Source organism: Mauremys reevesii, linkage group 1 (assembly GCF_016161935.1).
Source record: "Mauremys reevesii isolate NIE-2019 linkage group 1, ASM1616193v1, whole genome shotgun sequence".
NCBI lineage: Eukaryota > Metazoa > Chordata > Testudines > Geoemydidae > Mauremys > Mauremys reevesii.
Window position 1 is genome coordinate 243,089,381 of NC_052623.1, and position 24,783 is coordinate 243,114,163.

At 44.1% G+C, this 24,783-nt stretch overlaps 1 protein-coding gene across 6 annotated transcripts in view; it reads right to left on the reverse strand.

Annotated features, from left to right (window-relative positions):
• Positions 1-24,783, reverse strand: part of BCAT1 (branched chain amino acid transaminase 1) — a 106,305-nt gene that overhangs the window by 29,836 nt on the left and 51,686 nt on the right. For 4 of the 6 annotated variants that reach the window (XM_039544176.1, XM_039544194.1, XM_039544202.1 and 1 more), the window contains 6 exons: positions 12,124-12,324; positions 11,000-11,056; positions 9,122-9,232; positions 6,833-6,952; positions 1,758-1,921; positions 154-296 (listed from right to left, as the gene is read on the reverse strand). In XM_039544176.1, coding sequence (XP_039400110.1) covers positions 154-296; positions 1,758-1,921; positions 6,833-6,952; positions 9,122-9,232; positions 11,000-11,056; positions 12,124-12,324 — 796 coding nt within the window. Of the gene's footprint in view, positions 1-153; positions 297-1,757; positions 1,922-6,832; positions 6,953-9,121; positions 9,233-10,999; positions 11,057-12,123; positions 12,325-22,186; positions 22,241-24,783 lie in introns of those variants that run through there. The other 2 variants (XM_039544209.1, XM_039544182.1) reach the window with 2 other exon arrangements.

The window sequence follows — 24,783 nt, forward strand, 5'->3', positions numbered from 1 at the left end:
AAGAAGTCAGTGCAGACCACCATTCTTTGGGCTAGAACTACAAACCCCAAGAAGCATCATCCATACAACACTGACAGCAGTCCTGAGGTCACAACTGGCTCCCAGGCCTGAGGACTGCAACAAGCAGAGGTTTAGTGCCACATACTACTATACCTCCATCTTCATTTTCCCAGTACAGGAAAAGATTCATTGTTCCGACTTCAGTGATTTGATGATCCTCTCCATACAGCCACAGAACCTGCTGACACCCTAATTCCATAGCTTCACGCTGGGCATAGATGGAAGAACCATAATTCCTTTCAGGGACAAAAAAAAAAAAGAAACAGCTATCACTAGCTAGCTGGGTATTTTCCTACCATAAAACTTCCTAATGCTCCTATTTCTAAAAACATTTTACATTACTTTCAGTGCCCAGACTGCAAAATCTGCCTCACGATTAATGCTCTGCAAAGTCATTTTCTGCCCCGACATGATTCCATTGGCAGCACTTAAATGAATGAACTACAAGTCACTTTGCTTCTGCAAAATAAAACTCTGAAGGGCTCAGCCAGAGTCAAGGGTTCCCCCTACCTACCAGGACCATACTGCTCCACAGGGTCTGTGGACTACCTGGATAAAGCTAAAGGGAGTTTTGGTGGGCTGCCAGGCAGCTCCATTGGATCCTCGGATGTAACGGTAAACCCTGACCCAACTGACTCATGAAAGTGTTAGGTTTGTACAAGCAAAGCGGCTAACAGATTATGCAGTGAAGGCCACAGCACTTCAAGATTTCTGCTTCTGCACATAAACTAGCTTTAAGCCATAAACTTGAAGCAGTTCAATAGGAGACAGGGGATTCCCCTAGCCATACAGGCTCCTTCCCTCCCCTTAGCTCTCATTGGCTGTTGCTGTTGTCTGATGTGTAACTCTTTATCCAGTGGATTTGCTGACAGAAATCCAGTCAGAAGAGATTTAAATGTTTGGATTTTTAACTTTGGTTTTCTTTATAACTGTATATTTCAGACACGTACACACAAATTTGCAAGATTTTAGGAAAAACAAGTTGCACATTTTGATAAAAGGAGGCAGAAAATCACGAGGCACTATGTGAACACTTTAAACTGGGATTAATTTTAACGTCAACATTTACTGACAATTACCACACTTGGGCAACTCTATCTGGTAACTCTAGGTAAATGTTGACTTTAAACAGTGACTAAGGAGCTCAAACTTCCATATACCTTTTTTCCCCCAAAAAATAAGACAGGACAGAAGTTTCTCTCAGTCCCTGCCTCTTTGCAAATTCCCTTATTCCAAACTTTTGCCCTCATTCTCAAAACTTTTCATAGTGTGACAACTTAACACAGAAATTGTCTCTTGGACACCTTCTGTTCCATTTTCTGACAGAACATCAGAAACTGCTCACATGGAGAAACAACATTAGAAAAGCATTTGACTTATCTTTATTTTAGCAGCTGGAATAATGAAGAGACAGCTCCACAGTCCCATGCAGCTCATTATGGACTACCAGTGGTCCACAAACTACAGTTTAACAACCTTGGCCTTAGTCTATCTATGCAAGGTAAACAGATCGGCAGTCTGCCACTTTGTAGCCCATTTTGACTGGAGGTGAGATACCTCTTTTCTGGAAATGCCTTTGTTATTATTTTTGATTTGCAACATTTAATAATACAGCATCATAGCTAGGATTTTACTGAAAGGAAAAAAATAATCCAACAGTTGAGCTATGTAATTAATACATAATCAGGCTCTCTTACCCTCCCAATTTGCAGTCCCCCGTTCCTCCTTTCCAGGCTCTTACATATTTGGGATCTGCCCATAAGGATATTGGATTAAAGCTTCCGCTTGCAAAGTATGGGCCCACAGGACTCAGTATAACATACAGCAGGGCTTTAGTTGGCTTCTTGATTCCAAGAGAAGGCTGCACAATAAAAGAAACACACATCAGTTTTGCTCTGTTTAAAGGAAAGGAGCCTTCGAAGGGGTGAACTGTTGGACCTCATGAGGAAGCATCAAGGACTGGAGCCAAGAATGCCTCCAGGTGACAGCGGAGGTCATTGTCCTGGCTGTCGAGTCAGCTGCATCCAGAGCTGCCTGGAGAGAAGTCCTGCCCACACTCTTACCTTCTTCCAAGAGGACAGTGAACTCCTGCCTTGAATATTGGCGCTGGGAGTCTTTAAATTTAGCCATGGAATCCCAAAGACAACCAAAGCTTGCTGGTTAAAGAAAGTAGTTGAAGGCTACCCGTCAAATAAACCTTTCTTCTGAAACAGTCCCGTTTCTTGGTGGCTTTTTGTTTAGGGGTAGTGCTTGACTGGCCCTGCCTGCCTGTAATTTTGTAATGTTAGTAAGTTAAAGTGATAGGAGCCACATAATAACCTACTTGCAAGAATTCAGAAGTTTATTCAAGGGACATATTAATGACTATCATATGTATATGAAGAACCATATTATTATTATCTATCTATAGAGTATCTATACAATCCCTTTACAGGCTCTTTCCTCCTTGAGAGCTTGCCTCTCATGCACGGAGCCATCATCATCAGGGGTGAAGAGTTTGCTCCCAGGCAAAGTCTGAAATCTGTAGAAAGTGCCACTGCTTGTCCACATGGTATTTGGCAGACCACTAGACTGGATTGAGTGAACCATGCTTAAACTGGCTGTGTGGAAGCAGTTACTATGACATTATCTTTTTTTTGGACCTCTGTATGTAACAGGAAGACAGATAGAAACTTGCCTAACAGACTGGAATATGGGATCAAGAGGATCTCTGGGGCTGGATTCTATGCACAACGGAACCCTGACCACAGAAACTAGTGTGTGCAGCAGCCTGGCTGAGAACAGGTACCCCATGCAGTATGTCAGGAGCCAGGTGTTTGCTGCTTCCAAGTAAATAGGTCTGTTGAGGCCAACTTATTGCTTAAGGATCTAAACAATGAGGGGGGATAGGGATCCTCACTGAGCACACAGATTAGCCAGCTAAGTGATTTACAGTCATCTTATCCTGGGTTTTCTGGTTCAGGTATATACCTACCGCAGCAGAGTCATTTGACTGGGTCTTTTCCCCTACTAGAATCCCCCTGAAACTGCCCATCTTGAGATTTCTCTTTGGTTTTAGGGAAGATTGCTTTCACAGTGCCATCTGCGGCCCTGCATGAGCTCCCCACCCAAACAGACTGGCATTTGTGGTTACCACACTACAGAACAGGTCAATTCAACAAGTCTCATTGGATGAATGAGCTTTCTGAAGCCTCCCAGGTGAGCAGTACATTGATATGAAGAGGAACTAGAACAGTTTTAACCAGACTGATACTATCATGAGCAACATTTATCAGTAGCACCTGAACCATTCAAAACTGCAGGTGATCCCAGGGGAGCGCTGCAGGATTGCAAGAGGCAGAAACTGCAACATCCAGCACCCTGAAGTCCCAGACCAAAGTCTTCATGGTCCTCAGGAATGAGAGGAAGACTTGTCTGCAAATGCAACCCGGCAACCCTGACTGTTGTCAGAAGGCGCTTGTCTTGATTCATAAGAAGATACAGTTTCTGAAACCAGTCCAGGGTTTTAGCTACAACTAACTGAATTTCTATCTTCTTTCCCCAAAGACTAATCAGTCACCCAAATCAGGAGTGACAGCTACTTCCTGATTTTTAAGATGGGTGGCCATGACACAAATTAATGCTGTAAAAACATTAGAGGCCTAGGAGCAGGGCACAATACTGTATGTGAGAACCACTAAATTAAATCTTGGGGTTCTGCTGAGGCCCTGGAACCATTGGCATATTCAGATATATACCCTTCAGGTCCCTTGAGGTCTTTTTTTGATTTCTCACTAGACCTTAGCCAAAGAAAAAAAGATAGTTAACTAAGGCCCTGATGCTGCTAAGTGGCAGCAGGTGTAGACCCTAAGAGGATAGCACTAGAAAACAAGGAGTCCTGTTGTTTACCTTTTGTAAGTCAGAGCAATTTTTCTGCTTGATATGGGTAAAGGCCCAATCAGTGTGGACTAACCTGAAACAATAAGGGCACTTTACTTGCCTAATGAAGCCCCACGTTGAAGAACCTCTGAAAATCACTATCGCAAATCCCACTTCATATTAATACTTTGCAGTTACTGCAGGAAGATCATTTCATTGAGGGTCTGCAAGTGCTTTACAAACATTAAGTTAACAAAGCCCCAACACCTCTGTGAGGCAGCTAAGTCTTACAAAGACTATTTACAGATGGGGAATTGAAATGAAATGACTTGCCCGAGGGCAGACAGGAAATCAGTGGCAGAGCTGGGAACAGGAATCACACCCTGGTTCCTAGTCCTATAATCTAGCCAGTAAGCCTTAAAGTTTTCCCTCTTGAGAGCTTACAAGAAACTAAAGTGTTCATAAGAATCAACTCCCTGTATCCAAAATGTTTTACTGACATTGTAGACTTGCTTCAATCACATCCGCAAGCAATTTGTGTATATGCATACACATAGTCCTCCAGGGGAGCTGCAGTGGAGGTGAAGTTCATCCATGAATGAGGAAAAATTCACCCATGAGAGAGTAGCACTTGGGGCTCCTCCAGAGGGGAAGAACTTTAAATTATCTTTTGGTCTTTAATTACCTTGCCAGTGGGAGACCATGAAATTCAGTCATTGAATTAGCATGTATATCTCCCATAGCCTTTTCTCTCAACTACTTTTCAAATTTTCAATGCACACATTGCTGTGTAACTAGCTAGTCTCCTTTTCCTACAAAACCTCAACTGAAATATACTACATAGAAAAAAAAAGTTAAAATCATTCACACAGACTATGTGAAAAATTATCTTAATCTAATGATCTGAACAAGTATATCCACTAGATGGTGCTGTGCTCAATGTAAATGAGCTGTAGTAAAATGAAGCTCTACAGAGTGGAGCATTGCCTAGGTAAATTGGTGTGCTAATGGCAAAGAGAATTTAACAGTCGCAGGCAGGCAATCATTGCAAAATGGTTTGTACTAAACACTGAAAGATTTTTCCCATCACTGAAATTGGCTTATATGTTCTGCTAGCTGTATAATTTTCACTTGAAGTTATAAAGATAACACTATTTTTACTGGCAGCCAAACAGTCTGCGTTACTGTTTCTGCTACAATTATAATTCTATAGTTTATCACACTTTGACCAGCCTACCACTTGGCAGCAACCTGTGGGGAACCCACAAAAGAGACCACGATTTGTTAGCAAACTTCTGATTCCTCTTTGAATTGGTGAAATCTGGATGCATTTATGCTCCAGCAGCAGGAGTGAGCACAAACCTACTAGCCAATCTGTAGTAGAAAAGCAGGACAGGGAAGGAATACTGTGATTAGTGACTATGCAGAGGCATGATGAGGAAGGGTGGTATATGGATGGAATTCTTGGAATGATGAGTATGTATACAAACACAAAAAAGGTACGTGCAAATGCATGAGAGATTATACTGTGGCATCGCTTTAAATGTGCCAGACTTAAAACTGCCATAGGGTCATTGAATGAACAAAAAAATCCAACCACACCAGTGCTTCTAAATTAGTGGCCAAAAGGTCGTTGGTTTAATACATATAATACAAAATACAAACATACAACAAACAACACACACATGAGACTATAGAACAGATATTGCCAAGGGGATAGCAACTTCTCAAATCATTCTTAAAAAGCAAAAGACGTTAGTTTTTTCTTGATTATCCAGATAGTCAAGTTACATTAGTTCTTCTGTTGGCAGACTAAGAAAAAGAGGCTGATGACGGAATGGTTGTTGAAGACTGAACTGTCTCGTCACCCTGAGAGATCTTCACTCCAGGATGTGGGTGAGGCGTACAAGCTTGTGCTGATGCTGTCCATATTACATATGTTCTATGTCAGGAGTTCTCAAACTGGGGGTCGGGACCCCTCAGGGGGTCGCAAGGTTATTACATGTGTGGTCACAAGCTGTCAGCCTCCACCCCAAACCGTGCTTTGCCTCCAGCATGTATAATGGTGTTAAATACATTAAAAAGTGTTTTTAATTTATAAGGGGGTCGTGCTCAGAGGCTTGCTATGTGAAAGGGGTCACCAGTACAAAAGTTTGAGAACCACTGTTCTATGTATAAATAAAGGACTTCTGTCCAGGCCAGGCCAGCACCTTTCTTGACCACTAAATTCACTTTAAATGAATTTAGGAAGAAAAAAAGAATAGATGCTATTTGACTTATATTGTGGGGGAGTTAAGCAATAAGATTCCACTGAAGCCAAATGTGGTTAATCTATTTTCTAACATGCTACTTTTGAAAGCAATCATTTACATACCAGAGACAGGAAAAAAAAAGTAAAATATAGTTAACCAAGCAAGACCTGTCATTCATAAAACTCACTAATGCATTCACTAGTGCATTATGGGTACTGTGCACTCTTCTGGCAATGCAAAGATGCCATAAACCAACTTTGATTGGCCTGTTAAACCAAATGTATAGAAACTGTACATGGCCAGAGAGACGCAAATCAGCCACAGAATACTGGTGAATATATCCCAATGCCTCAAAATAAAAAGATCTGTATAGAATGTTTATTATGAGTTGTATTACAGCAAGGTCTACAGGCCTCAGTCGAGATCAGGGCCCCATTGTGATGGGCACTGTACAAACATAAGGGACAGTCTCTGCCCTGAAGAGCTTACAATCACTGCTCTAGACTAAGTGTCAAAATATGGTTTCCACTCCGGCTGTAGAAAGAGAATTAAATGCTTTAGTCTCCTTGCCATGGCCTATTACACAGTACGGACTTCAAGAGGTTAAGAACAAAGTAATGAAAACGTATATAAAACTCAGAAGAAAAAAGTTTTTTCCACACCTCTGTTCCAATTAAAGTAGGGCGGATATAAAGGCTTGCAGACGTAGAGTACGGGACCCACTCTTTTTCCACTTCCACAAGCTTCCGGATGCACTCTAATAGCTCCTCCTTGTCAAAACACTGAAGAAAAAAAAAAGAAAAAAAAAAGAAAAGAAAAGAAAAAAGAAAGTTATGGAAACATTCTAATGCAGAGGTGGGCAAACTATGGCCTGCAGGCCACATCCGGCCCACGGGACTGTCCTGCCTGGCCCCCAAGCGCCTGGCCTGGGAGGCTCGCCCTCAGCCCCTCCCGTGCAGCCTGACATCACTCGCTCCATCGCCAGTGCAGTGCTCTGGGTGGCAGGGCTGAGAGCTCCTGGGGCAGTGCAGCTGCAGAGCCGGGCTCTGAGCTGTGTGTGGTGGCGGCGTGGCCCGGCTCCAGCCAGACAGCGCGGCTGTAATGCCACCAGCGCTCCAAGCAGCGCAGTAAGGGGGCACGGAGTGGGGGGTTGGATAGAGGGCAGGGGAGTTTGGGGTGGTGGTCGGGGGCGGGGTATGGATAGGGGTCAGGGCGGTTGGGGTGGGGGGGAACAGGGGGTTGAATGGGGAAGGGGTCCCAGGGGGCAGTCAGGAAGGAGGGGGTGGATGGGGTGGCATGGGGCAGTCAGGGGACAGGGATGGGGCAGGGGTCCCAGGGGAAGGGAGGCATCAGGGAAAAGGGGGGGTTGGATGGGGCAGGAGTCCGGGGGGGGAGGGGGACAGCTAGAAGGTTGGGGGCCGGGCCGCAACCCCCTCCCCTAACCGGCCCTTCATACAATTTACGAAACCCGATGCAGCCCTCAGGCCAAAAAGTTTGTCCACCACTGTTCTAATGGGAACTTTTAATCATGATGAAGAAAGTGTTTGCAGGCTATAAAAGTCCACGATTCTAACATCACCCTTAGTGTGTAATAAGATACAAGGGAAAAGGCCATGTAATTTCAAGTGCCAAGAAATGAGCTGTCTTAAGATCCTTAATGATATTGTGAAATATATTTCACAAACACAAATAAAGAACCAGTAGGATTACTCACCTCCAATTCTGTTGTACAAAGCACACTGTATGTGTATGCATGGGCAATCCCTTAACTTTCAGGGTCACACAGGGTTTAAAGCCAGAAGGGACCACCAGATCACCTAGTCTGACCTGTATAACACAGGCCACTAAACCCGCACAGTTCCCTCTGCATTGAGCCCAGTAATCTGGATTAGACTAAAATATTACAGCCCTCAGGAGACAATACTATTGTGTGCCATAGGCAGAAAAAAGGAGGCACCAAGGTGTACCAATGTCCAAGGCCCCTCAATGGCAGTGAGATATACCTGGATGATCCTAGCAGTTTGTTCCCAGAGCTTGGACAGGAATTTAAGGCCTGTGAATTTTCAGAGCATTGTGGATAATGAGGAACATTTCACTATAGAATTCCTACATACAATATTACCATAACAATCATGGCAGGGAACACACAGGCCAGGGTGCAACTATCTTGCCCTGCTAAAGCTTGCCCTGCGCAGCCCAAGCTCATCAGCGTGGTGATAAACTTGGGGTACCAAGCGGCTACCGGACTTGACTAAGGTCACAAAGTCAGCAGCAGAGCCAAAAAACAGAACTCTGACCTTGAAGACTTAGCCACTGGAAACAATGGGTTAAATTCTACCTGTGCAAGCCCATGGACTTCCATAACGGTAAGAGAGAGTACAATTTGGCCCACTGTCGGTATATAAATGTTGAGAAGGATGTGTGTATTATATGCCTTCAGCTTTTAAAGGACTGATTAATCCCCTGAACTTTAATTTCCATCAGTGGGGAAGGGGAGCTAGGAGAGATGGAGAAAATGAACCTCCATCTTAGTGCCAGTGATCTAGCACAGAGGTTCTAAAACTATTTTTTGCCAGGCCCCCCTTTGAAAATATTTCAGGCTGTGATGACCCTTCCCCCTACCCACCCCTTGCCCACTGGAGCCGCCCAGCTCCAAAGGCAGTGCAGAAGTAAGGGTGGCAATACTGCAACCTTCTACAATAGTCTTGTGACCCACTATTGGGTGCGGACCCCCAGTTTGAGAAACACTGATCTAGCAGAAGAGTTCATTTCACCAGCTCCCTACAATGACCCCTACACCATGACAAGACTCCTAACAAGATTTAAAGGGAAGTACTGTATTTTCTTTGTAGTCAGCAAAGGTTTACAACTCCTGAGCACTTCAAAGCCTCACACCCTAAAAATAAAAATACTTTCCTAACCCAAGGAAAGGACAGGTTTCAGTTACATACTGGCAGTGTTGCTCGCGCCGCTGACCGCACCATCCTGTCCATGTTGAGCGTTGGACGGAACAGGCGGATTTTACCATCCACTCCTCGATAAGCCTTCATTCCTTCAAACAGCTACCAACCCAAAAGGAGAAAGAAGCCAAATGAAAATTGGAACCTGGTTATCCCATATCCACCAATACAAAAATAAAACATGCCCTTTGGAAGTAACAGAGCTCAGCACTTTCATAAACACTTTACATCTTCAAAGTACTGCATGAATTCTAACTAATTAATCTTTGTGGCACCCCTGTGAGGTAGATAAGTATTATTACTCCCATGTTACTACATGTTAGTATAGTTGCCTACACTACAAATACATCTGTCCCAGGGGACTTGGTGATAATGTCATTATCCTGAGCTGGTTCCAACAGTTAGCATGGGTGAGACTTTATGATACCTTCATACCCTGACTAATACCTAGGACTGATCCCAAATACCATCTTCCCTTATGGAAAAGTCCTATAGAATTTAATAAGGTATGATACATTTTCTTTAGGGCTCCACCTGATATGTGCCTATGCTGAAGGAAAACCAAGGAAGCCTGTTACAATCCTTTGATCCTGTATCAACTGGCCCTGGCAGTAGTTAGAGCAGCTGAGGCTTGCTCCATCTGTCTCCCAACACAACCCTATGTGGGGAGATGGGGTGAAATGGGTGGAGGACACAGGTGGCACAGAAGTCAGCTACCTCAGCTTTATGCCAGAAGAAGAATTCAAGAATTCTTATGGCCAGAATCCAGCTACTTTGAACCATAAGAGCAGACTGGAGAATCTAGCTCATAGTTTTTTGGACCATCCTTTAGAATGTAACAGAAAACTATATCTGACTGAACAGTTCTAAAAACATAGCAAAACAATTCAATTCTTTAAGTTCTATGAGTTGTTTTTAGAGTAGTTTCTATAGAACCCGAATGGTTTCATCCCTATTACATTCTACAGCACTTTTCCATAAGGGTTAGCAGTACAGGACCATCAAAGGCTTTAATGCAGCTTCCAGGACGCAGTGAGGTCTTGTTCACACCACAAATTTTTATTGTGTCATAACTGGGTCACAGGACAACCCAGCTGTAGTATAAACAGAGCCTCAGTGATTTTCAGTCAAGTGGCAGAGCCATGATTAGAACTCAGGGCTTCTTGCTTCTCAACACCGGTCTCGGTGCTGTGGACCATGCCAGCTTCCATTTCATTAAAACTTCTTGCACATATTTAAAAGGAAACCATCCCACAACAAAATTTGACACTGTAACAAGAGAACAAAATGCACCTTTAATAAGTCACAGCATTGTTGATGATATAGGAACTTTAATAGGATTTTGTACTGGACTAGCAATCAGCTAATACCATAATTTTCTTATTGTGCCAATTGTGGTTATTACAAAACAGCTGTTTTCCCCAATATCCATTTACAGAATGTTTTATGAGAGAAAGAGGAAGGAATGTTAGTCTAAGATACGATCAATGGTTTCAGAGAAGCAAGAATCACATCATTATTGCAACATAAAGATTGCTCAAGCCTTTAAATCTTTTTCTCCATGGATGGATGCTTGTCATTTCAGAGCACAGAAAACCTTTTTACTTGTAAAGAGAGAGTACCTGCGGTGTGTTCTGGGAATGCCCAGCTCTAATAAAAGCAACGGCTATAATTGCTTGCTGGTTTTTATACCATTTGCTGCTGCAAACCGTTGCAGGGCTGCAAATGTGTGCACACTATATCATCTGGCATCTGTAAGTCACAGGAGCTGGATCCAGAGGCTAGCAGATCCAGGATATCACAGTGTATCATGGAGGGCAAGGAGAAGGGAGGGGGGAATGCCAAATTCATCATTTTTAATATACCCACTGTGTATTCATTGAGCCACACCATTGGGACCAGATTCTCCTCTGTCTCTCCTCTTGGCTAGAGGAAACGTGATGCAACAAAAGTAAAAAAGAATAAAAAATGGAAAAAAATAAGAGCATATTCATATTAGCAATGATTTCAGACTGGGCCAGAGGCCTAGCATTAAAGCAATATGCTACTATGAGTGAAACATACATTTGGGACTCCAGCGTGGTTTCTTGCTCCCTGGGCTGATCAAGAGCCGTATTTAGCCGCCCTCAGCCACAGGGACCTGTAATCATAACACAGATCCTTGAAGGTTAGTTGTCTGAATGGAAAAAACGGGGTAGCCTTGTGGCTCAGAGGAGTCTCCCAGGCAAAAAAAGAAAAAGCCACGAGCCTATTTCTCTTCTTTTACACCAGTGTAACACCAATGAATTCATTGGAGTCACTCCTGATTATGCTGAAGTTGAAGGAGAATCAGGCCAATGTTCTCACTGTATTTCCTAGATAGCTCAATGCGTCCCTATTGATGCTCTGACACAGACGAGAGTTTAGCACAAGCCGCTCCAATAACACAGAAAAGGCAGCTTTAGACAGCTAAGCATTTTTTAAAGCTATTAACCACGCTGGCTTCCGGCTGTTAACATTTCACTTCCTTATGGGCAACTCCTTGTTGCTATTTGGTCTCTGCTCTAATACATTTATTTTTAATCTTATAAGATTGTCTGAGAACTAGTCAACAAGTGGGAATTAAAAACAAGAATCTGCCTAGTGTGTCCTGCAATTCAAGCTGTGGATCTTTACTGCATTCTGTCAGTTTTTCAGTATGCATGCCCAGCCCCCAAATTAATACCATCAACTTTCCTAGAGTCTCATACAGACCATTTCAGTGTCACACTAGAGTACGAAGCAGGGTGAGCTGGAAAACGTGAGCCAGGTTTTGCTCTGAGTTAATCAAATGTAAATCAAAACTAACTTCACCAAAGCCAATGGAGTTACTCTGGAGTGACACCAGTGTTAACTCAGCACATTAAGTCAGTACTAACTAACTAAGACAGTAACAGTACTTAGAATGTACTACGACATGATGTTTTCAAAAGCTAGTAAAGAAAAGGTAATTTCCTAATCCATTTGGTACTCACTTCCACAGCATACTGGAAAGATGATGAAGCTGGATGTAATGAAAGGTTCTCAAGAGGCCTAATATAAGGTTTCTCCCATCCTGAAGTCAAAGACCATTCGACTGTCAGCATGTTGTCTGTGAAAACAGTTCCGAACACCAAACCACTGGGGTCTGGTTTTTCCTTGAAAGTGGTAGCTGGGTTAATAATTAAGTCTGCAGCCTGGAAGAAACATAAAACAAAGATGTATGAGTATTTAAAAATAAAGGTTTCAGAGTAGCAGCTGTGTTAGTCTGTATCCACAAAAAGAATTAACCTCTTAGAGTTGGTAGGACAACTCCCACCTTTTCATGTTCTCTGTATGTGCATATATATCCTCACTATATGTTCCAGTCTACGCATCCGATGAAGTGAGCTGAAGCCCATGAAAGCTTATACTCAAATTTGTTAGTCTCTAAGGTGCCACAAGTACTCCTGTTCTTTTAAAAATAAAATAATTCAAAATCAGAATAAAAGTGCTTATGCATCAGTGACCACAGAACTATAAATAGGCGAGGGAGAATTCAATGTTTTGTTTTACAATTTTGACAGATATCAATGTTTAATTTTAACTTTTTCTATTTTTATCTTTTAACAGTTGTTTATATTTTAACATTTTAACAGTTGTGGGAAATTATGGGTGGGGGAGTCAGACAGTAATCATTTAATGACGGAAACTAAAATTCAAAAATCTTCCTACAAGGTCACATTTCCAGGATACTTCATATAAGGGAAGACTGTGACTTGACATAGGCAAGTAAGGTACATTTTTGCTCCCTGCATCATGGTGGAGGGTGGGGGAGAGTAGAGCAGGATCTGAGGGGCTGCTACTCCCCTCGCATACACAGATGGGCAGGAGTGGCTGGAGCAGAGCGGGACATGGGCAGAGCCTTGCCTCTACTCCCCCCCTCACCTTCTCATAACATGCTGACCAGCACAGCTCAGCTGGCTCAGGGGAAAGTAATCTGTCAGAAAAGGATTGTCACTCTGAGTCATACTGCCTCCCTGGCACAGCTATGCACTGCTCTTTACTCACGGCTCCAAGTAAAGTGTCACTCTTTTATTTGATACTTAAAAATACTGTGCAATTAAATCACAGATGCGCTAAGGCAGAAATCGTTCAGCACCAGCCATCATGGATTCTGCAGAGGACTTGGCTTTTCAGACTTAGGAACACACATTTTCCAAAGGAAGAGGAATTTTTGGTCTTAGTCTTTTGAAAAAGTCTCTCTTTAAACAATCTGATTTTCAGGAAGCGTTTACTAAACAATGGCCTATTTTAGTCTTCTTTTTGCATAATGTATTTGATGTAAAATGAACGGTGAGTCAAAGCACATGAAGAGCCAGAAGTTTTCAACCATAAGAAGACTTATCTAGGTATTACAGTGCATTAGTTTGACTGTACTAATATAACAATTACAGTTCTCTTTGTAGGAACTTTTAGCCTGCAGACAGTGAACACTTTAAAGGTAATAGCTCTGCTTAAATATTCCATGAAACCAAGAAAGGATTCTACTGAAAACCTATTACCAACTAACCATGAAAAAGATATCACCAAAAGCTGTACATCAAAATAAAAACCAATATTTTGAAACCTGGGTGCCTAAAACTAGCTATCTATATATAGTTCCTTATTTCTAGAAAACACTTAAGCACAACCTTAACTTCAGGACTTTGGCTAACCGTTGATGTCAATGGGTCTTATCATGTACTCAATATATGTATTATGTATTTGAGTACTCTTTGCTTTTCTGAATCAGAGCCTTAGGTATCCTAAATTATATAATTTTCAAAAGGTGCTGAGCACCTGCAGCTGCCACCAAAATCAACAGCAGGTCAGTATTTCTAAAAGCTAGGCCTCTTATTTAGGTGGTTAAATTTAAATTTGTACACTTCATTTTAAGCTCCTGGATTTCAAAAATTTTAGCCAGAGCTTTTGGAGGGGATAAATACTTAGTTTTTTTTTCATATGGGAGTTGATTGTACTTGAATAATGTATCTTATTTTAAAAGATGTTATACTGAAAGGTGCTAATGGCTACTATTGGGATGGGGGAGGGAACAAGGGGCGGGAGAGGGTTCTTGATCCAACACCAATCACAGGTCTCGTTTTAAAGCCAACAACTGTGCCAAGCGCTCTCTTTAAGGCTCAAGAGAAGGAGCAAATCAAACCCATTTATGTAGTAAAGACAGCTGCAAAAATGGAGGATACCATCCAAAGCATTAGGGTGAGAACTAAGCTGTGTGGGACTGAGGGGTTTCTCTGGTTGCAAATGCTGGGGCTACGAGACTGGGCTGCAGGCTGTGCGTATTGGAGGCAGAGAGTTGTGTGGGTGGTCCTGAAAGGAAGCAAAGACAGAGCTTCTTTGGGCACAGAGCATGCTGGAGGGGTAACTGAGCAGGGTAACTGCCTGCTGCTGTTTGTTTCTATTGGGTTCAGGGAAACAGGCCTTTGTGCAGAATTCTTGTAAATAAAATATAATCACTAAGATACTTGACTCCTCACTGATTCCTCATCTCAACAGAAACAGTCCTACAAGGCCCCAAATATTGGCTAATGGCTCAGGCCAAAGTGTCAACAATAATTAAACAGGCAAACAAAAGGCAGATTTAGTGGGCCTCATAATCTCTGATGTGAAAACTTACATGGGATAAATTAAAATATATGTAGTTTGACCTCTACTGCCGTCTGTCCTTTCCTTAAGAATCTCTCTCACCCCACTCTTTCTGTTAATTTCTCTTCCTTTTTCCTCTTTGTTTTTTCTGTGCTTGACACCAAACTACTGTGGTGATACCTAGATACCATACTGACTGGATTGAAACACACACAAGAACAACTGTGAAAGATGCCACACTGACAACACTGCAAACTGAAGTCGCCTGTTTGCCCACAGAAAGTGTAGAGCAAGTGTCCCCGTGCCCTTCAGTGTGCCCCGCCCCTGAAATGGAGAGCCCAGCTTTAGGGGCAGGAAAAGCAAACTTCAGTGTCTATCCTTGGCCCCTCTCTTCAGACTGCCAATATGGGTGGCAGTTACAATGGTGGTTTGTGTTAATTAATGCTGTCATGCATTTCTCAACACTTCTGCCTGCCAATGTGGGAGCACTGCTGGGAAAGTCACACAAGAGGGAAAGGAAGTTATTTTTATTACTTGTATTGTGGTAACATTCAAAAAACCTGATCAGGGCCACACGGTACAAACATTGGCATGGAACGAGATATGCTGGATTCTACCCTCATCAGATCCGAGTATCTCCCTCCGACTTCAACAGAATTTATTTGCATCCAGCAGTGGCAGAATATTGTCTCAAGAGTCTTGACTCTTAGTTCCACCCTCTAACCACCGGATCCAACCATGGTAGCATGATTTAGGGGACTGGAAGCCAGGGCACATGGGTTCTGTTCCTGGTTCTGCCATTGGCATGCTGGGTAACCCACTTCACTTCTATGCTTCTGTTTCCCTTCCCATCCTACTATGTATTTAGAAGAGATCACAAGCTCTCTGGCAGAGACTGTCATTAGGTGTTTGGAGAGTGCCTCGTATAATAGGGTTCTGATCTCAATGGGTGCCTCTAGAACAGGAATGGGGAACCACGGCCAATGGGAGCTTCAGGGAAGGTACCCGCAAGTGAGGGGAGTGCCCAGAGCCCTCCCCCCGCCAGGGGCCACTGGGACGTGGTGCCGGCCACTTCTGGGAGCGGCTCTGGGCCAGGGCAGGCAGGGAGCTCATCTTAGCCCCGCTGTGCACCACTGCCACCCCAGAGTCGCTCCAGGTAAGTGACGCTGGGCCAGAGCCTGCACCCTGAATCCCTCCTGCACTCCAACCCCCTGCCCTTAGCCCCCTCCTGCACTCTGCACCTAACCCCCTGCCCTGAACTCCCGCCGCACCCTTCCTGCACCTCAACCCCCAGCCCTGAGCTCCCTGCCACAACCCACAGCCTTACTCCTTAGCCCCTTCCTGCACACCACACCCCCTCCCACTCCGCACGCCAACCACCTTCCCCAGCCCTACATTCATGGCCCTGCATGCAATTTCCCCACCCAGATGTGGCCCTTGGGCCAAAAAGTTTGCCCACCCCAGCTCTAGAATAATGCAAATATTAAGCATAAACAAAATACGGCAAGTCAAAACAGATCTGTCAGTTGTGACTCAATAAATAGATAGAAACTTATTGCCAGCTTATGTTCAATGGATAACTAATTGCATATGCACCAGTGATAGCTTTTCAAATGTCATAAAGCCTCCCTTATCTCTTTATATTCATTCCCATTTTGATTTAAAGCAAAGCCTGAGGCTCGAGAACGGAGAGTGAGCCATGAGGCAATGAGACTGAAGAAAGAAGAAAATGCAGTGCTCTTACGTGAAAAAGGAAAGTGTCTCCTAAGTCATGCCAGAAAAAAATCTGCAAAAACCTCAGCTGATCTACACAGCTTAGCTTGCAGACAGGATTTCTGAATGTTCACCAGCACACACACCTGGTGCTACAGCTTGCTCTATTTTGTCTCACAGGATGGAATCTGAGCTGAATATACTCTGGGTAATATTAATAAATAAAATAAATGTCAAAGCAGAGGGGACTTAAACCTATGGATCCAGTTGGAACCATGGGTGGAGAAGAGAGGAGTGGCAGCTCTGGGGCTTGCTCGCCTCTTCTCCCAGATCCTGAGGAAGCTCCACTGCAATCAAGCTATGCTTGGAGGTGGGGCTGGAGAGGTGGGCAGGACTAAAGGAGGGAGAAAGAACTTCTGTCTACAGGTTTTGCTTCCCCATTCTCCCTCAAGGTTAACTAACATTAACTCAGGCTCCAAGCCTCTCAGAGGCAGAAGAGGCCAGAGCAGCGGTGTGGAGAGGTGGGTCTGCGACAGGATTGGAGGCTCCCTTTCCTGTGGATCTTGGCAATGAGTGGTGTTGGGGAGCCATACGCATGCCTCCCCAAACTTCTCCTGCTTTTGGACAAGATGTCAAGGAAACTTCCCAATTCATCAGAGCATTTAAGCACAAGCCTAACTTGAAGCACATAAGTAGTCTCATTGACTTCAATGAGACATTCTTAGGGTTAATCACGTGCTTAAGTATTTTGATGGCTCAGGGCATGATTCGAAGCCCACAAAGTCAATGTGACTCTTTCCCTTGACTTCAGCGAGCTTTGGATCAGGTCCTAGAAGAGGCAAAGTTAGTGGAATCGATAGGCTCTTTGATGCCCCACCCTGGAGTTCCTCTTCAGGAGGGCACAGGTTGGACCAATTACCCTTGTAATTTGGCCCTGAATCATTATCCTTTTGCTCTTCCACTCTCAGACTTGCAGTGAATTTTTCTTTATATAAGAAAGAGGAAAAGTTATTTTTTCTGGATCTTAGAGAAAAATTTCTACCTGAGGATTAACAGAGCAAGTCTTCTCTTCAACAGCCAGCAGCGTTTTCTTATATAGCAAAAAAATCACAGCAAGGTAATCTCTTATTTATCAATCAGGTGTTAGACAGGCCCTTTGAAGCGTTACCTGCCTCTCAAAAATGTAATAAAAAAAAACCTATCACAGCAAAAACGATGGGGGTTTCAAAATAATACACCTTAATAAGCAGAACAAATATCTGACCAGAAACTGGGAAGAACAATGCAGTGACACTTCTGGTCATTTTAACCACATGTACCTTGCCCATTGAAAGTGCATCTAGCCAATTCCTGTATATTAAGAAACACCAACACCTTAGAATGCTTGGCAATCACATAAACCACTCATTCTGTAGCATCCCCAACCCCTCGTAATGTAAGTCTGTTCAGTAAATACCCATATGCAAACAAATGCTTGGGCAAAACTCTTATGCCCTGCAATATGCTCTGAAAAGAAATAAACTCTACTTCTAGCAGATCTGAAAAATAGCAAATTATCCCCAAGTATCATGACTTTTTTAAAAAGTATTATACATTCTGCAAATGCAATGGGTCAAATTCATCCCTCAGTTACATCCTCACCGAGACCAAGTTTGGCCCAATATCATGTGACTGTATTACATTTAAATCTCTCTATATAGCCATATTTTAAAGGATTATTTTTGTAATGGAACATTTTATTAAACTAATTACACAATATGATTAACAATTAGTATCAAATGCCTGTTTTTAAAAACTTATCTGCCCGCTGGACTGATTGATTAATGTAATTTTTAATGCTGTGCTGTCCTTTGCCTTACAGCTACTGTATTGCTGCACTGAAGCATAAACATCATGTTCCATTTTTAGAAAGTGTTTGCCTGGAAGAAGATTTGATTCTAACACAAACTGAGGGCGCACATTGGCCTGTGACACACAGTTGGAATACAGAGAAACCTGCAATACTTCAGTGCTAGATCTCACTGTATAGTAATATAATATTTTGGATTTATTTAGCATCATTCACCTGAGGACTTCAACGCTTTCAAATTGACAAATTTCTTGATAAAGCCTCAACCACTTGAGAGGCACCTTGTTACTATAGGTATTTCACACATATGGAAACTGAGGCACAAAGGCTTGTGTGTCAAAAATTTCTAACATGTCTAAAGTTAGACATTTATATCGATAAAGTTAGCCACTTAAAGCAGCAGCAGCCTGATTTTCAGAAGAGCTGATTTCATCAAGAGCTGGAAGTGCTTAGCACATATGAAAATAAGGTCACCTATTCAGGTGCCTACCTTCAGGCAAACGAGTTTGAAATTTCCAGCCCGCGGGACCCTCCTGCCCGGTCCCTGAGCCCTTGGCCCCTCCCCTGCTGTTCCCCCTCCCCCGCAGCCTCAGCTTACTGCGCCTCCGGCAGGTGGCAGGGCTGTGAGCTCCTGGGGCAGCGCAGCTGCAGAGCCGTGGCCTGACCCAGTGCTCTGTGCTGCACGGTGGCACGGCTGCTTGTCCTGATACTCTGGATGGCACATCTGTAGTACTGCCAGCCACCAGTGCTCCAGGCAGTGCGGTAAGGGGGCAGGGGAGTTCAGGGTGGTGGTCAGGGGGCAGGGGTGTGAATAGGGGTCGGAGCGGTCAAAGGGTGGGGAACAGGGCGGTTAAATGGGGGCAGGGGTACCGGGGGGCAGTCAGGAAGGAGGGGGGGTGGATGGGGTAGCGGGGGGCAGTCACGGGCAGAGGTTCCGGGGGCAGTCAGGGAGAAGGGGTGGTTGGATGGGCCAGAGGTCCAGGGGTGGGCAGTCAGGAATGAGAGGAGAGGTTGGATGGAGCGGCAGGGGGTAGTCAGGGGCGGAGGTCCAGGGGCGGTCAGGGAACAGGGAGTGGTGGATGGGGCAGGAAGCAGGGGAGGTTGGATAGGGGGCGTTGGCTGGGCCACACCTGGCTGTTTGGGGAGGCACAGCCTCCCCTAATCAACCCTCCATAGAATTTTGGAAACCCAATGTGGCCCTCAGGCCAAAATGTTTGCCCGCCCCTGGTGTAGGAGCTACTAGTACAAGGACACAGCTGAGAAAAAGCCAGATGCCTACTGCTGCTGCAACAGCCGCTTATCATGATTCCATTGAATGACTGCAGGCAACAGCAATGCCGGAGATTTGCTTTCATTACCCGGTATTTAATTTACAATATTAATGACCTTTTAAATTGTAAAAATAACCAAACAATGTTTACGGTTATTGATTTGTGTGTGTGCACATGTACATGCTGAACAGTTTAGGCTTTTGATGGTTTGAATTATCTGACATTCTTAAGATGCCATATACACCTCCATCTATGGGCTCTATTCAGCAGCAGGGGAAAAGTTCCCTTATATAGCACAAAAGTCTGCAAAATATCTTGTGCATCTGGGCAGGGTTAATTCATACATTGATGACAAATGAATTTTACATGAATGAGTAACTCTGCTGTAAGAATATACTTATGGGCTTGAACCATGACAATCAAAGGTCTTGTCTATGCTGGATTTTTTTCCTTAAAGCTTCCCATTATTGCAGCGCTATCAATGATGGAAGCTGTAGTGCAGACAAGATGCCCCAGTAGCTGCCAGCATTTGTACTACAGTGTCACCTAGATCTGTTCTGGGGAGGGTTAGAAAACATTGTAGTTCAAATACCAGCACCTTGTCTAGCCTCCCACTCCCCTGTTGCTACCACTAGAACTGCATGATGGGAAATTTTAGGGGACAAAAAATCTAGTGTAGACAAAGCCAAAGGTTTCAAGTGAGAATATTTTTGCAAGTTTTTAAAATAGGCTACTTTTATGTTCTGAGAGTTAAAAAGTTGGTTTGGGACACTTTTTTGCCATTAATTGAATTTTTAAAACAATGATCTAAAACAGAGAGAGAAGGTATTTCAGATCTGCAAAATCTGTTCATAATGTACACAGGCCTCTTACCTATTTTATAATAGTACAAACTGCACAGATAGCATTGCCAGAAGCTGGGAATAGGCGACAGGGGATGGATCGCTTGATGATTACCTGTTTGGTCATTAGTCAATGAAATACTTATAGCCCATACTGTGTGTTCTATAGACAGAAATTTATTAGTATTTATTATTTGTATTGCAGTAGCACTCAGGGCCTCAATCCCCATAGATTAGGAATGCATTGTGCTAGGTCAGGGGCGGGCAAGCTACAGCCTGCAGGCCAGATCCGACCCGTGAGCCATTTTAAGACGGCCCACGAGCTCCTGCTGGGGAGCAGGGTCAGGGGCCGTGCCACACGGCACAGCCCTGCTCCAGCAATCCAGCCGGGGCCAGAGGCCACCCTTTGCATCTCCTGGAAGCCACGGCATGGCCCCGCTCCAAGGGTCAGGGGCTGCTCCACACATAGGAGCCAGAGAAGGGACATGCCACTGCTTCCAGGAGCCATTTGAGGTAAGTGCCACTCAGAGCCTGAACCTCTGAGCCTCTCCCCATGCCCCAACCCCCTGCCCCAGCCCTGAGCCCCCTCCTGCTCTCCAAAGCCTTCAATCCCAGCACAGAGCACCCTCCTGCACCCCAAACCTTTCATCCCCAACCCCACCCCAGAGCCCGCACCCCAGCCCTGATCCCACTCCGAACCCCTCGGTCCCAGCCCAGAGCACCCTCCTACACTCCAAACTCCTCATTCCCAGCCCCACCCCAGAGCCCTCACCCCCTCCTGCACCCCAACCTCAATTTTTTGAGCATTCATGGCCCGCCACACAATTTCTATTCCCCGATGTGGCCCTCAGGCCAAAAAGTTTGCCCACCCCTGTTGTATAGGCCCCGACTCCAGGGCTGGAGCTGCAGGCACCAACTTTCCAGCATGCCAGAGGGTGCTCACTGCTCAACCCCTGGCTCTGCTACAAGCCCTGATCCCACTCCACCCTTTCCTGCCCTTAGTCTACCATGTCCTCGCTCCTCCCCTCCCCCCAGCCTTCAGCATGCCACAAAACAACTGATTGGGAGTGTGGGGAGGGAGGGAGGCGCTGATCAGTGGGGATGCTGGTGAGCAGGGGGCACGGAGAGTGGCAGGGAAAGCTGATGGGGGGCTGCTGACATATTACTGTGGCTCTTTAGCAATGTACATTGGTAAATTCTGGATCCTTCTCAGGCTCAGGTTGGCCACCCCTGCACTAGTTCATCCTGCCAACCTTCCAATGAACCATTGGATTTGGACAAATAATGTATTACAAGAGTGCAACTAGAATTCATTACTATCAACAGTATTGCATTGAAGTCTCCTGTGAATACATAATGATGAAGTATATAATGTGACAAAGTTCTTCCTCTACCTTGGTGGTTCCTGCGCTTATTGGTGGATTTGCTCGCCTCACAGATTCACTCTGTGGGTCTGGAAACAGCCCAGAGACCTTCCCCTCTGGTAGAAGGGAAGGTCAATTCCTCTTGTGTTTGATCAGGAGTTGGGAGATTTGGGGGAACCCGGGCCCACCCTCTACTCCAGGTTCCAGCCCAGGGCCCTGTGGACTGTAGCTGTCTAGAGTGCCTCCTGGTACAGCCACACGACAGCTACAACTCCCTGGGATACTTCCCCATGGCCTCCTCCCAACACCTTCTTTATCCTCACCACCAGACCTTCCTCCTGATGTCTGATAACTCTTGTACTTCTTAGTCCTCCAGCAGTATGCCTACTCACTCTTAGCTTCTTGCACACCTCTCAGTCCCAGTTCCTTGCACACACTTCCTCTCCTCTGGCTCCCTGTGGTCTGATTGGAGTGAGCCCTTTTATAGCATCAGAGGGGCCTTAATTTGAGTCAGGTGCTTAACAGCCTCACCTGACTCTTAGCAGGTTAATTGGAGTCAGGTGTTCTCATTAGCCTGGAGCAGCCCCTGCTCTGGTCACTCAGGGAACAGAAAACTGCTTATCCAGTGGCCAGTATATCTCCCTTCGACTACTCTGCTGTTGAGCACGGGCGTGTACTTGGCGCGGTTTACCCCTGTCCCCAACACCTGCCCCTTTTGCGGCGTGAAGGAGACCCTGGCACATGTTTATTTGGAGTGTGCCAGGTTGCAGCCCCTGTTCCGGCTCCTCTTGGATCTCCTATTACGTTTTTGGTTGCACTTTTCCCCTCACCTGTTTGTCTATGCACTCCCTATCCGTGGCCCCACGAAGTCGCGGGATCTCCTTGTCAACCTCCTCTTAGTCCTGGCCAAACTGGCCATCTATAAAACCAGAGAGAGGAGGTTGGCCGATGGGATTTCCTGCGACTGTGGGGCCTATTTCCGCTCCTCCGTCCGTTCACGCATCCGGGCGGAGTTCCTCTGGGCGGCGTCCACTGGCTCCCTTGACGCCTTCGAGGAGCAGTGGGCGTTGTCCGGGGTTCTCTGCTCGGTGTCCCCATCTGGTTCCCTTCGTTTAGCCCTGTGACCTCACTCCCGCTCCTGTTTTTTTCATTAGTTGTCCCACGTACTTAGTTAGTGTCCCGGACCTGTGGATCCTCTCCTTAGGCTGGGGGGAGGTCCTTTAGCAGTGGGCGGGCTTCGCCCGCCCACTTCCTGGATACTAATAGGACTACTCTGCTGTTCCCAACGTGCCTGGGTCTATCACAGTATGGTATAGTCCATTATTACTACTTATAGGAATAGAAGTGTGGGGATTATAGTTTTAATCAGCTAGTTGAGCATCCTTTATTTTTTACAAAAATAAAATATAACAAACATCTCAGCTGGCATATTATGTCCCATATCTGGTGTACATAAGCCAAGCGTTACAAACTACAAATACCCTGTTGCCAGACTATGTACTAGTGCTTTCCCTGAGAACGGAGGGATAAGAATGCTTCCTTATGAGTGGGATTAGACAGACAGACCACCAGCTCTGTATATTTCTAGAGTACGAGTATGAAGTTCAAGACATATGGGAAGTTTTACAGACAAGTACACAGAACACAGAGCTGCAGGTTTTTGCCCGGAGGTGGAGTAGAGCACAGAAAATCTTGACTGCTCCATGTTTTTGGGGTTTTTTTCTTCATTTTCAGTTCAAAATTCATTATATTTAGCAAGAACGTCCTAAAGGTGCCAAAAAGTTTCAGACTGTATAACAATTGATATTAACATCTACTTTACCACTTTATGTAATATGTCACAGTTATTCTCACTTCAGCCAAAATCAAGATTTAATGTACAGATACAAAATTACAAAGGTTTTTGGAGATATGTTTTATTAAAGAATCGGATAATTATCAGACATCCGGCAACACTGCAGACTGCTCCCACCCTTGTGTCAAGGTTAGGCGAGTACGAACTCACATGGATTAGTTAGATAAGTATGTGTTGATACTTCTTTTGTAAGGGTTGATCAATGAGATACGGTGAGTGCTGCGATTACAGAAAAGTGTGATGCAAGATGCAACATTTAAGGTATCACAAACAGGTATATTGCAAAAAAAATGTTTTTGTTTATTGATATATTAAGATATCACAAGATATATTAACCACTTAAGCTCATTTCTCACACGGGCTCCTGTTACTGGTACATGTGTTCATTTGTACATGCTCCCGTACCACTCTGGAGGACTTATTTTATATGTTATCTGTTCAATGGTCCTTTGGTAGCGTTGTTTATAATTTTTAATTTACTGAAAAAGTCACGTGCAGCAGGCATATAAATACACAGTAAACATTTTTGCATAAATTAGGAGTGATTTTTGTGATATATCCAGAGTGATTGGAAAATGTCCAACACAACTTTGGTGGTGAATCCTTAGGTCATTTTAAGAAAAAACGTTTCTGTGAACACGTGTCCTAAATTCTTCCTAAGGGAGCTACAGTCCCTTCAAGGAAGTGATGAAAATTTAATTTCTGATTAATATCTCAAAAACACTTTATATTAAAGTAATGAAATTATGTCTGTATCTTAGCATTAGTATGTGCTACCATATTGCATTATCCAAAATCATTTAAACCATTTTTATTTCATATTTCAAGAAAGGCTTGTCGTCGACTGCCCCTGGCTACAAGCGGTAATATTATGTTCCATAATAAGTTAATAATTTTTTATTATTTATTATTATGTTTGAAATTTATGGTTCCAAAGTTGAAAAATAAGTAAAATTGTTTGTATCATTCTAAGCATCTAAGCAGATTAAAATTTTTAAACAGTTTTCTCGGAAATGGTTAATTATACAAAATAAATTAAGAGTACCATTTTAATGCATATTTTAGCATTAAATTATATTCCAGGGTTGTATCTGTTAAACAGTTGAAGATTTAAAAAATATTAAATAAAATTGG